General features: G+C 52.4%; 3 protein-coding genes; 2 read left to right on the top strand and 1 right to left on the bottom strand.

Moving 5' to 3' along the window:
* Nucleotides 1-53: 53 nt before the first annotated feature.
* CHC_T00006536001 (hypothetical protein) lies at nucleotides 54-1,986 on the top strand. XM_005718903.1 is given in 2 exon segments: nucleotides 54-1,556; nucleotides 1,557-1,986. 1 exon segment carries the CDS (start codon nucleotides 54-56, stop codon nucleotides 1,554-1,556), a length of 1,503 nt encoding a protein of 500 aa, XP_005718960.1. The 3' UTR covers nucleotides 1,557-1,986.
* Nucleotides 1,987-5,614: 3,628 nt separating this feature from the next.
* Nucleotides 5,615-5,878, top strand: CHC_T00006535001 (hypothetical protein). Its single transcript, XM_005718902.1, has one exon. It carries the CDS (start codon nucleotides 5,615-5,617, stop codon nucleotides 5,876-5,878), a length of 264 nt encoding a protein of 87 aa, XP_005718959.1.
* Nucleotides 5,879-7,504: 1,626 nt separating this feature from the next.
* On the bottom strand, nucleotides 7,505-7,768 carry CHC_T00006534001 (hypothetical protein). Its single transcript, XM_005718901.1, has one exon. The coding sequence runs from the start codon at nucleotides 7,766-7,768 to the stop codon at nucleotides 7,505-7,507; it is 264 nt and encodes an 87-aa protein (XP_005718958.1).
* Between the last annotated feature and the right edge of the window lie 4,771 nt (nucleotides 7,769-12,539).

The following is a 12,539-nucleotide window of genomic DNA, read 5'->3' as shown; positions in this document are numbered from 1 at the left end:
ACGAGTCCCACAAGCCCCCCTCCTCCCCTCCACCACCTCTCCGCTTCAGACAAATGTCGTGCCCCTCCCTCCCTCCCTGGGAGGCCGACACACTCACTCTGCGCCCCTCGCGCGCCTACCTCGACCTCTTCTGTTCGCACTACCGCGCCATCGACACGGCCGACCCGCTCTTGCACTTCCGCTTTACGCCCTCTGCGCCGGAACAACCTGTCCACCACTCGCGCCTTCTGTTCGTTGGCGGTCCACTCGCCGCACTCGCCACCCGCGACTTTCGCGAGAAGAACAGTGCTGTTGTCACCCTGTCCCCGCTCGATGCGCCGGACGTCTTCGCCCTCATCCGCCGCTTTCTCTACGCCGCACCCCTCCCGCTCGAAGACGTCGCCGTTGACAGATTGTTGCGTCTCGCCAGAGCCACCCATCGATGGCAGCTAACACCCCTTTTCGAGGCCCTCTGCACGTTTGTAGCGGAGCAGGGCTTTTTGGATGACCCGCAGAATGTCCTGCAGGCCGCCGACTTGTCCACCCTCCCCGACGTCCCGCCCCTCTTCGTGACCACCTTCTGGACAGCTGCTGCCAAGGCCTTCGATGATTTTGGCCCGCAGCCACTTCCGAAGCGAGGGCGTTGCCGCCTTGCGTTGGAAGATAGCGATGATGAAGACGCTGCGTCGTCCAGCGAGCAGAACCCCGGCACCAGCGCCAAGTCAGCCGATATCCCGCCTATTCTCGCCCGCCTTTGCCCCAGATTTCCGCACATTTGGGACATAGCCTTATCACAGCAAATACTCCCCTCCTTCCTGCTCTCTGTCAGCTCCTTCTCTAAGCGCGACCTCACAATCGACTTGCTCGACCTTCTCGTGCAGTATATCGAGCCGCGTCTTGCCAGCGACGACGTCCTCGTTCGCCTCTTTTCTGCACTGGACCCGGGCGCTGTGAGCGCGGAAAGGCTCTTCGAGCGGCCTTCTCTCGTGAGTGAGTGCTCGCCGCGCGCGATGCGACTGCTGGCCAAATCGATACTGTCCGCGTCGCATCTCAAGCATGAGATGTCGTTTTCGTGGGAGATCCCGTCCATGGTTTCTGGCATGGTGCGCAAGACCTTCTTTTTTGGCGCTTGTTCATACGCGGGTAAGGATAACGCGTTTAGTGCACTATCGGCGCGCGTGCATATAGAAGAAGATAAGGGGCTGTACAGCACAGAGTCGTGCGTACTGTTTAATCTAGATGCACTTGTGACGGGCGGTTCACCAAGCATGTTTCATTTGCAGTGGGATGTTGGGCACGCTTTCCCGCTCAAAGATAAGGACATGGACTTACGCGTTGCCATCATCGACTCGGATTGCTCATGCCCGTGCTATCGCGCGAGGGGGGGGAAGGAAGTGCAACTGGCTAAGGGTCTGTATGAACCGAACTTGTATGAATGGAAGCGGAGCGAGAAGGTGGAGCGGTCGAACAAGATTTCGGTCGTTCTTCCCAAGGACTCATTCGAGGCGCTGAGGGAGAGACACAACTATAGCACAAGTAACCCGCTTACAATTTGGCTGCACGTGAGATTACGATAGCTATTGTCCGGAAACGTGCCTTGTCCTGTCTCAGTTGGACGATATCTGGCGAAAAATCTGTTTCGTTGCACGCAGCATGCCCTGTGCCACTGAACAGGACTTTCAAGAGGTGCCAGCGCCATTCGTTAAGTGTAGCGACGCAAGTACAATAAGCTTGATTTTTGCGCTGAAGTTATTCAGACCTTTACATAAGACTGCAAGGCTGAGAAGAAATCGCAGTTGCAGATAGTGTATGTCCAACCTTGTTAATATCCACGATCTAGAGGCCCGCGCGAACAGCTAACCTAATGACCGACTCTTCGATACTGCTTTCATACCTCGCAGAAAAAGTAGTGTACTCAAGCCCACCTGTTCTCGACGCGACCCTCAAAGCCTTCCTGTACGTCGGACTGTTAACATCAATAACATCGTTTTCACATCCGACCTTCTCACAATACCTGCGCATCATCATCGTCTCACCCTTGAACACAACAACATGCCCTGGAGTGGCGCAGCTTCCAGTCGCATCGCACAACACGCGGGCCTTGACGTGGCTGCCGTAAACCAACTCCCCAGCGCCGAGATGTGCCAACGCCCTGGCATCCACGCACCCATCCTCCTCCTCCTCCTCCCCGTCCTCATCCTCTTCCCCCTCATCCTCTTCCCCCTCATCCTCTTCCTCTTCGTCCTCGTTTTGATCGTCACCCTTTGCGGCCGACGTCGGCGCCGGCGCCGGCCTGGGGTCGTCCCCAGACTCGTCAGGGTTGACAGGTGGGAAGCTGTCCGGATGCCTCAGATACGTGTTTGAGATACAGAGCTTTTCCCTGACACCGTCCGGCTGGGAGCAGAACTCGCCGTCCATGCAGACAGGCTCCCTTTCACAACCTAGAAATTGCGGGTGCGGGACGTCGGTCGGGAAGCAGAAGCAAATGTCGTCCGGGGCGGCAAAGTTCTCACACGGGCCAAAATTGGTGCTAGTGACCCAAATACAGCGGCGGACGCCTTTGCAGTGGCCTTGCTCGCGACAAAAGTCCAGGGTGTAGTTTTCGGCTTTTGGGCGCGGGAGGGGGGACGAGTCTGCTACGGCGCCATGCACATCGGCGGGGGAGCTGATGCGGGTAATGTCGTTGCTGAGCGGGACGAGGAGAGTTTTGGGATCCACGGCGCGTATGGTTTGGACGAGATGGGCGTAGGGGGGTGGGGGGGCTGCGGAGGAAAGGAGGACAAGGGCGGAAAGGAGGGCGACGGGGAGAAGGGCGAAGGGAGAAGGCATGATAGGGTGGGCGGTGGGAAGCGCAGATCGGCGGGGAAACGGATATGGGCGTGGGTGATGGGCGTGGGTGAAATTGCAGGAAGTCGGGGTCGTGCAAGGCGTTGACGGGGTCGGAGACGGGAGTTGCAGGTGATAGCGAAAGTCGCCGGTAGTGAGAAGGGGGGCGACTCCGTCTTTATTACCCGAAGGGTAGATGTGGCGGGCAAGAAATGCTCCGTAGACAAAAACGCGGAGTATGACACAGTAGGCTACGTAGTATGGTTTAGATAGAAATGTAATCAGGATTTAAAGGCCTAGTGAAATGTTAACACGTCTTAATTACGAAGAGTGGTGAGTGCTAGGCGTGTTTCGTCCAATCGCGCGGCTGGGGAGCCTTTACAGAAGGGAGGAGGATCCCGAGAAGATGGCCGCCTTCTGGGCAGTGTACCACATGGCCGGCGGTGCTTCCGGGGTGCGCTTCTGGGGATGTTCACGAGTCCTTGCGAGCACAAAGATGGCTTGCGAGCACAAAGATGGGGGCCATGCGCATGCCATGCGAGTGGTGCGACCAACCACCGGTTCGGAGAACCCGCTCCTGTGATCATTGGATCATTGTCACTGTATTGGGTGCATCCAGAAAATAGCACTCTAACACTTGAACGAACCGCGTGCGTGGCGTGCCGCTCTTTGACGGCCCCCGGCACTTGTTTAGAGGACCGGCGACTTGTGCGTGCAGAAGTGGAGTCTGCGTAAAACTTTACGGAGCCATGGGTACAGCACCCTCGGAACTGTACCCTCCTCACCGCACGTGCCCACATGCGTTAATGTTACAGTACTGTACAACAGATGTCGCCATGCATCGCCGTAAAGTTTACCTCTTGCTTATATCTTACAGTGTTGCGGTTTCATAGTCCCATGGTACCCTTGGTACTGTACTGTACTTACCCTACACGTTTCACACTTGCGCGTCCCCTTGCGCCCCTTCGCCTGCCTTCGCCAGCTCTGCATGATGATCTTCGCGACGCTTACGCCTCATTCATACTCGCTTCGTACATGAGAGCATTCTGCCGAAAAACTTCCCTCCTCCTCTTCCCGATATCCTGCATCCTCACGCATTTCCGATCCCGCGTTGTACTACACTGTAGTACAATACCAACGGTATATCACTTTTTTCAAAAGTACTGCATCAGAGCAATAGCCAGCTGTACGGCAAAGTAGTCGTCTTTCGCCGACTTTCTGTAGGAAGCGTGTGCCTCTCACCGCAGACGCTCACCAGATTCGCTTGTTTTAGAGCTCCGCCGCGTCCCTTCTCCGTCCCGACATAACTTCCAATCTGCCTTCTCCATCGATTCACAACATGCTGAACCTGCTTGTCCTCTTCGGTGCAGTCGTGTCAATTTCACACTCATCGACTCAATTCAACCCTCCATTGGGGAATTCACTTGTACAGTATACAGTACATGCGTTTCAGAACTCTTTCCATGGTAAAAGGAACCAATAAGATCGAATTCGCATCACGCGTAAATCAGACACGACTCTCAAACATGTTTTTTACGTGCTGAATTTAGTTCACAGTGCGATTAGTCATTCGTGAAGGGGAACACCCTCCGTATGATTCATTCTGACCTTATTAGATGTGCAGTACAAGAAAAGCTGGACGTTTGTTAGAAAATTGAATACTGTACCATCAACTCGCAACTAAAGACCACTGACTGCTCCGAGAAGGGAGAGTTTGAGAATGGACCAGGGTCGTGGCTCGCCACGGATGAGCCATTGTGAAGTGTTCAAATATGACATGGAAGAATGCTAGGGGGAAACCTACTAGCCTTGGGCACTTTACAAAGCGAGAAACCACATGTGGTATAGTATTAACTAGTGTCTATCGGACCGTTAGTCCTCATATGAGGACAAAAGTTATATTTATTTTTTCTAGACAACGCAACGCCCGATTTCACTTGTGTTTTTTGTAACCAAAAGGCCAGTACTACAGGAAAAACACTTGCTTGTCGATTCTGGCGAAAACCAACTCGTTGACGCACATAAAGGTGTTCAAAAGAAAAGATTGGCTTACAGTACCCATTTTTCTTTTAGCAAATTTTATAGCAGTTGTGTTGACAGCTAAAAGGGGGGCTGCGCGCGTAGGGGAGAGAGAAAAGCGAGATGTTTATTTCAAGAGGGGGGGTCGGTCCGGGTGTCGTTGTTGTTCTCCCCCATTGCGGTGTGTCGCGGCGCGCCCCTTTCTCTTATAGAGGGGCCGCCATCATCTTCCACCCCACAGGACCGCCGCCCTTCAAAGGGAGATTGTCCACGTGTACACCTGGCGTACACGCGAACCAACAAAATCACCCTTTTGAAGGCTTTGGTCCTGGGGCCACTCCTAGGCACTGTACCCTGTACAGTACCCCAAATCTCCTTCACACGACCCCCTCCCTAGCCCTACGCCCGGGCAGGGGCAACATATATACTGACCGATGGCCGGTCCTTTGCCCCTGGTGCTCGGCTTGAGTCAAGAAACCGGTGCTCGACCTTGACGATCCAATTGACACAATTTAGTGTCACCATCGACACCCTTCCCCCAATCGCTCCACGTATACACGTGTACAGCTCATCATCACTGTAAGCTTCCACTTCTATCATTAACCTACCCACCTTCTCTAGTTTTCACACAACTAACTTCGGTATTCCTGCGTTTTTCTTGAAGAACCTGACACCGCGTCAGGTCCTAGTTGCCTCCGGTTTTAGAGATCGCTGATTGCTTGTGTGGCAGTACTCAGGTGAGGTTTTAGTCCTCGAGTCTGCCCCTTGCAAGAAACCTGATCTAACGAGGATGGCGAAAACCAAGCAGACGGCGCGCCGCAGTACTGGCGGCAAGGCGCCTCGTAAACAACTCGCGTCGAAGGCGGCGAGAGTATCCGTTGAAGAGCTCAACGCTCGTGAGAGAATAATGTGGCTATTGTCGCAACGAACGGACGTAATGAAGGTGTCGAAGAATGAAGAAGCTTCGCCTCGTTTTCCGTACCATGTATGGGTTGGAACGAGGCTGACAAGGTATGACTTGGATTTGACCGAAATGCTCCGCCTTTTCGGTTAACATGTTCTCGTCCACATAAGTGCGCGAGGAAAGCACGGGGTCTCGGTAAATGAGTTTTCCCGAGTCGGGTTGACTGAATCGATTGACGATGAGCGTGCCTATGATCACGTGGAGGATGAAACTTGGAATATTGAGTCCATCTGCTATGATAGACTCGCAAATAAGTACGTCGCCATCGACGCACGCGACAAGTCGAAGCACTCCATCCTGCTTTATACCCTACAAGTCTGTGGCGGGAACAAATCTTCTGGCCACCAGATCCAGAACGACAAGTTCTACACCAACGGCAGAGACCATTTGTCAGCTTACCTTCTCATTGATGAGTGGTGCCAGAAGTATCCTGGGCGCTGGTTGGCAATGTCCACTTCCGGTGCCCGAACAGAGAGCTCTTTGGCGTCTTCTTTCCATCTCCACAACCTTGGTGCTACTCCCTATCAAGATCGGACTGATCTATGCATCCCAGCTGCCGTTTGCAATTCGATGCGTGCTCTCGGCGCGCGAAAGCTTGCCGATTCGTATTGGAAGCACTTCAAGGAAAATTCGAAGTCGTTTGTGCAGCATGGGAGTCTTCCGCGACGTATTCGTGATCTGAGAGATGCCAACAAGCATCTCAAACGAGAGGAAGTAGTTCTCAAGCATACCTTCGGATCGGTCCCAACGATAGGCAGACTTCTTGCTTTCAGTTTTCAGCTTGCGACGTTTGCGACGCTTAGTGGAAGCGCTAAGCGCTCTTGTGGTGGAAGCACGGACAAGACAGACCTTTCGCATTTCACGAATTTCGAGCAGACTAACTCCATCACCAAGACAGAGTTTCAAAGCTTAAAGGGAGAAGGGCATGGGGTACGGTTCCATACAATCCAATATGATATGATCGTTTGAAGATACGCACACCGTATGCAACTTGTTTGAACTCCCCTCAAGCGTGACAACAAACACTCCCGACTCGACATCCAGAAGTCTGCCTATCGTTGGGACCGATCCGAAGGTATGCTTGAGAACTACTTCCTATCGTTTGAGATGCTTGTTGGCATCTCTCAGATCACGAATACGTCGCGGAAGACTCCCATGCTGCACAAACGACTTCGAATTTTCCTTGAAGTGCTTCCAATACGAATCGGCAAGCTTTCGCGCGCCGAGAGCACGCATCGAATTGCAAACGGCAGCTGGGATGCATAGATCAGTCCGATCTTGATAGGGAGTAGCACCAAGGTTGTGGAGATGGAAAGAAGACGCCAAAGAGCTCTCTGTTCGGGCACCGGAAGTGGACATTGCCAACCAGCGCCCAGGATACTTCTGGCACCACTCATCAATGAGAAGGTAAGCTGACAAATGGTCTCTGCCGTTGGTGTAGAACTTGTCGTTCTGGATCTGGTGGCCAGAAGATTTGTTCCCGCCACAGACTTGTAGGGTATAAAGCAGGATGGAGTGCTTCGACTTGTCGCGTGCGTCGATGGCGACGTACTTATTTGCGAGTCTATCATAGCAGATGGACTCAATATTCCAAGTTTCATCCTCCACGTGATCATAGGCACGCTCATCGTCAATCGATTCAGTCAACCCGACTCGGGAAAACTCATTTACCGAGACCCCGTGCTTTCCTCGCGCACTTATGTGGACGAGAACATGTTAACCGAAAAGGCGGAGCATTTCGGTCAAATCCAAGTCATACCTTGTCAGCCTCGTTCCAACCCATACATGGTACGGAAAACGAGGCGAAGCTTCTTCATTCTTCGACACCTTCATTACGTCCGTTCGTTGCGACAATAGCCACATTATTCTCTCACGAGCGTTGAGCTCTTCAACGGATACTCTCGCCGCCTTCGACGCGAGTTGTTTACGAGGCGCCTTGCCGCCAGTACTGCGGCGCGCCGTCTGCTTGGTTTTCGCCATCGTCGTTAGATCAGGTTTCTTGCAAGGGGCAGACTCGAGGACTAAAACCTCACCTGAGTACTGCCACACAAGCAATCAGCGATCTCTAGAACCGGAGGCAACTAGGACCTGACGCGGTGTCAGGTTCTTCAAGAAAAACGCAGGAATACCGAAGTTAGTTGCGTGAAAACTAGAGAAGGTGGGTAGGTTAATGATAGAAGTGGAAGCTTACAGTGATGATGAGCTGTACACGTGTATACGTGGAGCGATTGGGGGAAGGGTGTCGATGGTGACACTAAATTGTGTCAATTGGATCGTCAAGGTCGAGCACCGGTTTCTTGACTCAAGCCGAGCACCAGGGGCAAAGGACCGGCCATCGGTCAGTATATATGTTGCCCCTGCCCGGGCGTAGGGCTAGGGAGGGGGTCGTGTGAAGGAGATTTGGGGTACTGTACAGGGTACAGTACCTAGGAGTGGCCCCAGGACCAAAGCCTTCAAAAGGGTGATTTTGTTGGTTCGCGTGTACGCCAGGTGTACACGTGGACAATCTCCCTTTGAAGGGCGGCGGTCCTGTGGGGTGGAAGATGATGGCGGCCCCTCTATAAGAGAAAGGGGCGCGCCGCGACACACCGCAATGGGGGAGAACAACAACGACACCCGGACCGACCCCCCCTCTTGAAATAAACATCTCGCTTTTCTCTCTCCCCTACGCGCGCGCCCCCCTTTTTAGCTGTCAACATGGTACTCTTGTGGAGGGGGGGCAAAGAGGACGGCTCCCTGTCACAGTTTGACGGGTCGAAGCCGGCCGACGTCCACAAGTTCTTCTTCGTGTTCGAAAATGTTGCCACCTCTGGTAAGTCGGACGAAGAAAGGGCATCTGAACTCCTTCGCTACCTGGAAGGAGATGCATTCGACTTCTTTTATCAAGCCTTTGTCAAGAACGGAGATATCAGTGCAGATAGCTCCGACTACCAGAAGGTCAAGAAGGCCTTGGTCGAGCGGTTCGCCCCGGTTGAATCACATGAAGATGTGATTCGGGAAGCGATGGCCGCTCGCCTTTCTTTTGGGGATCTCAGGGTCCCTTCGAAACTCAGACCGTCTCTACGAGAAGGCGGGATTCAACGACGAAGCGAAGTTCGGACTGCTTCGCAACGCCGTGATGGAACATCTCGAGTTGGCCCAGTTTGCCATCTATCGAGGTGCGAAGACCTACAAGGCCCTATTCGATGAAATCATGGACTTCCGGTCTGGTCGCTGCGCCTTTCAGGCGGCGGCGAACTACTTGTGCAATTCGCACTACCAGGGTTCAGAGAGCTCGCAAGTTATGTATGAGCCGAGAGGGCAAGGTGGGTCAAAAAGGGTCATGATGCGTTCAAAAGCTCCCTTGTCTCCACTCGAGACGAAGGTTGACGCTTTAGCTGATCGACTAGCCGATATTTCCCTTATTATCAAGAAGAATCAGTCGAGGGATGACGCAACAGCATTCCGCCCCGCCCACGATCGTACTTGTTCTTTTTGCAAACGACCGGGTCATGGCGCTAATAGATGCATTGCGAATCCGCATAGGGACACGAAATGCCCTCGCTGCGGAAAATTTGGTCATTCAGAGACAAGCTGTTGGGCTAGAATTGGTCCACAGAGGGGAGGTAGCAGTGCCTACCCTCCTCAGAAGACCCAGACGGATATTGCTGTGTCGGGTACACGGACGGGCTCCGCAGGAAACCAGGTGAGTGTTGTGACGCACGACCACCTCCCTGCTGATGAGAAGTTAGTGGCATCAGTCAAGAGAAACGCCGATGGAGAGCAGGTGGCCAAGACGCGAAAGGATGGTGGCGGCGAGCCAATCCCGTCCCTTCTCAACCCGCGTAAGTACTGGACTCCGAACCACATGAGGAAACCTCCTAAGCCCGGCCGTCGAACAAGAAAGAAGAGGACAAGTAAGAAGAACGCCGTCCAAGAGCACTCGGGGAAGTACGATGTGGTTTCTTCCCTCGCGAACGCCCCCTCTGGTTTGACATTCGGTCAACTGATTCGAGGAGATGGCGACGAGGCCAAGAAAGAGATCCGTCGTTTGTTCAACAGTCGCCCTAGACGCCCCGTAGCTGCTTCGATCGGTACTTTGCCGAAACGTCTGAAAGTAGTTTCGGTACAAGTCTACGGGACGTATAAGTTCGAAGTAATGCCCTTTGGATTGATGAATGGGCCTTCGACATTTCAGAGAATGATGGATACAATCTTTCGCGGAGTGCAGTTTGTGCGTGTGTACCTCGATGAAGTTGTGGTGTTCTCTAAGACTATAGAAGAACATCTTCGGCACCTGCAGCATGTATTTGATGTGCTTGACGAGGCTGGTCTTAAGCTTAAGCTGACAAAGTGTAGCTTCACCCAGGCGAAGATCAAGTTGCTCGGTCATATTGTCGACAAAGGCGGGATTGCCGTTGACCCGAGCAAGGTCGAAGTAATTCGGAGTGCACCGATCCCGACCACTACGACTGAACTTAGGAGCTTTCTCGGGTTAGCAAGCTACTACCGTCGTTTCATCTGCAAGTTTGCGGATATTGCTGCGGTACTCCATGCCGCTACATCCGAAAACGGCAGATTGAAATGGACCGGAGAAATGCAAGAAGCCTTTGATGAACTACGCATAAAGTTAACTTCTCCGCCAGTCTTGGCTTACCCAGACTTCTAGAAGCCCTTCGTCGTTGAGACGGATGCATCATCGGTGTCCGTCGGGGCTGTGTTGGCTCAAAAGAAGGAAGATGGGAAAATACACCCCATCCAGTACGCAAGCCGTACTATGAATACATCTGAGCGCAAGTACTCCGCTTGTGAGCGTGAGGCGCTTGCGGTTATCTTTGCTTTGAAGAAATTTCATGTTTACGTGCTTTCGTCTACACCTTTCAAGTTGATTACTGATCACCGGGCTCTTAGTTACGCCTTTCGCAAGAAAGACATCCACGGTCGTTTGGCCCGTTGGCTAGACTTCTTAGCCGAGTACGACTTCACCGTGGAATATCGTCGTGGATCCGCAAATAGTGCAGCTGACTACCTTTCTCGCATTCAGCCCAAGAACGGCGACAACCCAACTTGCCAGGAAGAGGGAGACCTTGCCCTCGCTATCACGACCCCGATCTACTCTCTAGAAGATCTAGAAGAGTCTTGCCAAGATATCATGTCCTATCTGCCAGGCGAAACACCGGTTGGGTTGGATGATTACAGGAAGTCTCGCATGAAGAATAATGCGAAGAACTTTCTAGTGTGGGAGTCGAAGTTGTTCCGCCGCACCATTCATGGTCTTCGTGTTGTTGCCCCAATTTCCGATCGCGAAAAGGTACAGAAGGGTTTCCATGACGACATTGGTCATTGGGACTTGAAGACCACTCGTCAATTTGTCACGGAAAGGTACTGGTGGCCGACCGTTTGTATGGACGTGGGAGACTACGTGAAGAGTTGTGACGGGTGTCAGAAGGCGCGTCCGATTCCCAAATACAAGACTACTTTGCGGCTTCCCATCACAAGCTTGTTTGATGTTTTCTCTATTGACTTTGCTGGCCCCTTCCCTGCCACCTCGTCCGGAAATCGCTTCATGTTGGTTGCGGTCGAACACCTCACAGAATGACCAATTGCCCTATCCACTGCTGATAGTACTGCTCAAGTGGTTCTTGACTTAGTCAAGAGAGAAATCATGTACTCATTCGGCCCCCCACAAGAGTACCATGTTGACAGCTAAAAAGGGGGGCTGCGCGCGTAGGGGAGAGAGAAAAGCGAGATGTTTATTTCAAGAGGGGGGGTCGGTCCGGGTGTCGTTGTTGTTCTCCCCCATTGCGGTGTGTCGCGGCGCGCCCCTTTCTCTTATAGAGGGGCCGCCATCATCTTCCACCCCACAGGACCGCCGCCCTTCAAAGGGAGATTGTCCACGTGTACACCTGGCGTACACGCGAACCAACAAAATCACCCTTTTGAAGGCTTTGGTCCTGGGGCCACTCCTAGGTACTGTACCCTGTACAGTACCCCAAATCTCACTCACAAGTTGCATAGAAACATTCCGTATAGTGCTTCCTATTCCGTTCTACCTTTAGAAAAGTTTTTAAAGCGAGTCAACCTACCAAAGAAAAGTAGAAACCGTGGGCATCAAAGTTGAAAAGAAATAAAATTCGCCGATTTGAATGTTATGATAACGCTTGGTCGGATAAACACTTCACCCAGTTACTGCAAATAATCTCACCTACACTATCAGGGTGACTCAAATCAAACCTTGGTTACACCTATTGGCGTCACTTGCACTATTTTCCCGGTGACACTAAAACAGAACAAAACGCACTTAAGCAGTAAATAGTGCAACTGACGCTATATCCCTAATGCTCCATGTGGCCAGTATACTGGACATAACATAAAAATTAAAAAAGTCAGATTTGCTCTTATGTCTAGTATACTGGCCACAAGAGCGTTTTTAACCATGTATGGACAGTCCATTAACTCTATATTCCAGAGGGTGTAAGGCACAAGTTAATCTCATTCCACGAGAGTCGTCTTACAGGAGGCATCTTGACTTTCAATATTCGAAATCGGATAAATTCTCGAAGAGATACAAACAACCCCCCCTCCACTACTTGTCAACATCAGCCCCTCTGAACTCTCTTCCTCAAATGGCTTCTCTTGATCTCATCGACGTTTTCATTGAGGACGAATCTACTCAATTGAATGTGCAGCAACTGGACGCAGATGCACAAGGCGCTGTTGGCGTTGCTGGGCCTGGTACGAGCACGCCTGTGCCAATAGCGGAAGGTGTCCC

This window comes from Chondrus crispus, genomic scaffold (assembly GCF_000350225.1).
Source record: "Chondrus crispus Stackhouse genomic scaffold, scaffold_45, whole genome shotgun sequence".
Classification (NCBI taxonomy): domain Eukaryota; phylum Rhodophyta; class Florideophyceae; order Gigartinales; family Gigartinaceae; genus Chondrus; species Chondrus crispus.
The sequence above is the reverse complement of the archived record's forward strand: the minus strand, read 5'-3'. Positions and strand labels throughout refer to the sequence as shown.

Excerpts from the sequence above, each read along its gene's own strand:
- CHC_T00006536001 (XM_005718903.1), top strand. The coding sequence starts at position 54 with ATGTCGTGCCCCTCCCTCCCTCCCTGGGAGGCCGACACACTCACTCTG.
- CHC_T00006535001 (XM_005718902.1), top strand. The coding sequence starts at position 5,615 with ATGGCGAAAACCAAGCAGACGGCGCGCCGCAGTACTGGCGGCAAGGCG.
- CHC_T00006534001 (XM_005718901.1), bottom strand. The coding sequence starts at position 7,768 with ATGGCGAAAACCAAGCAGACGGCGCGCCGCAGTACTGGCGGCAAGGCG.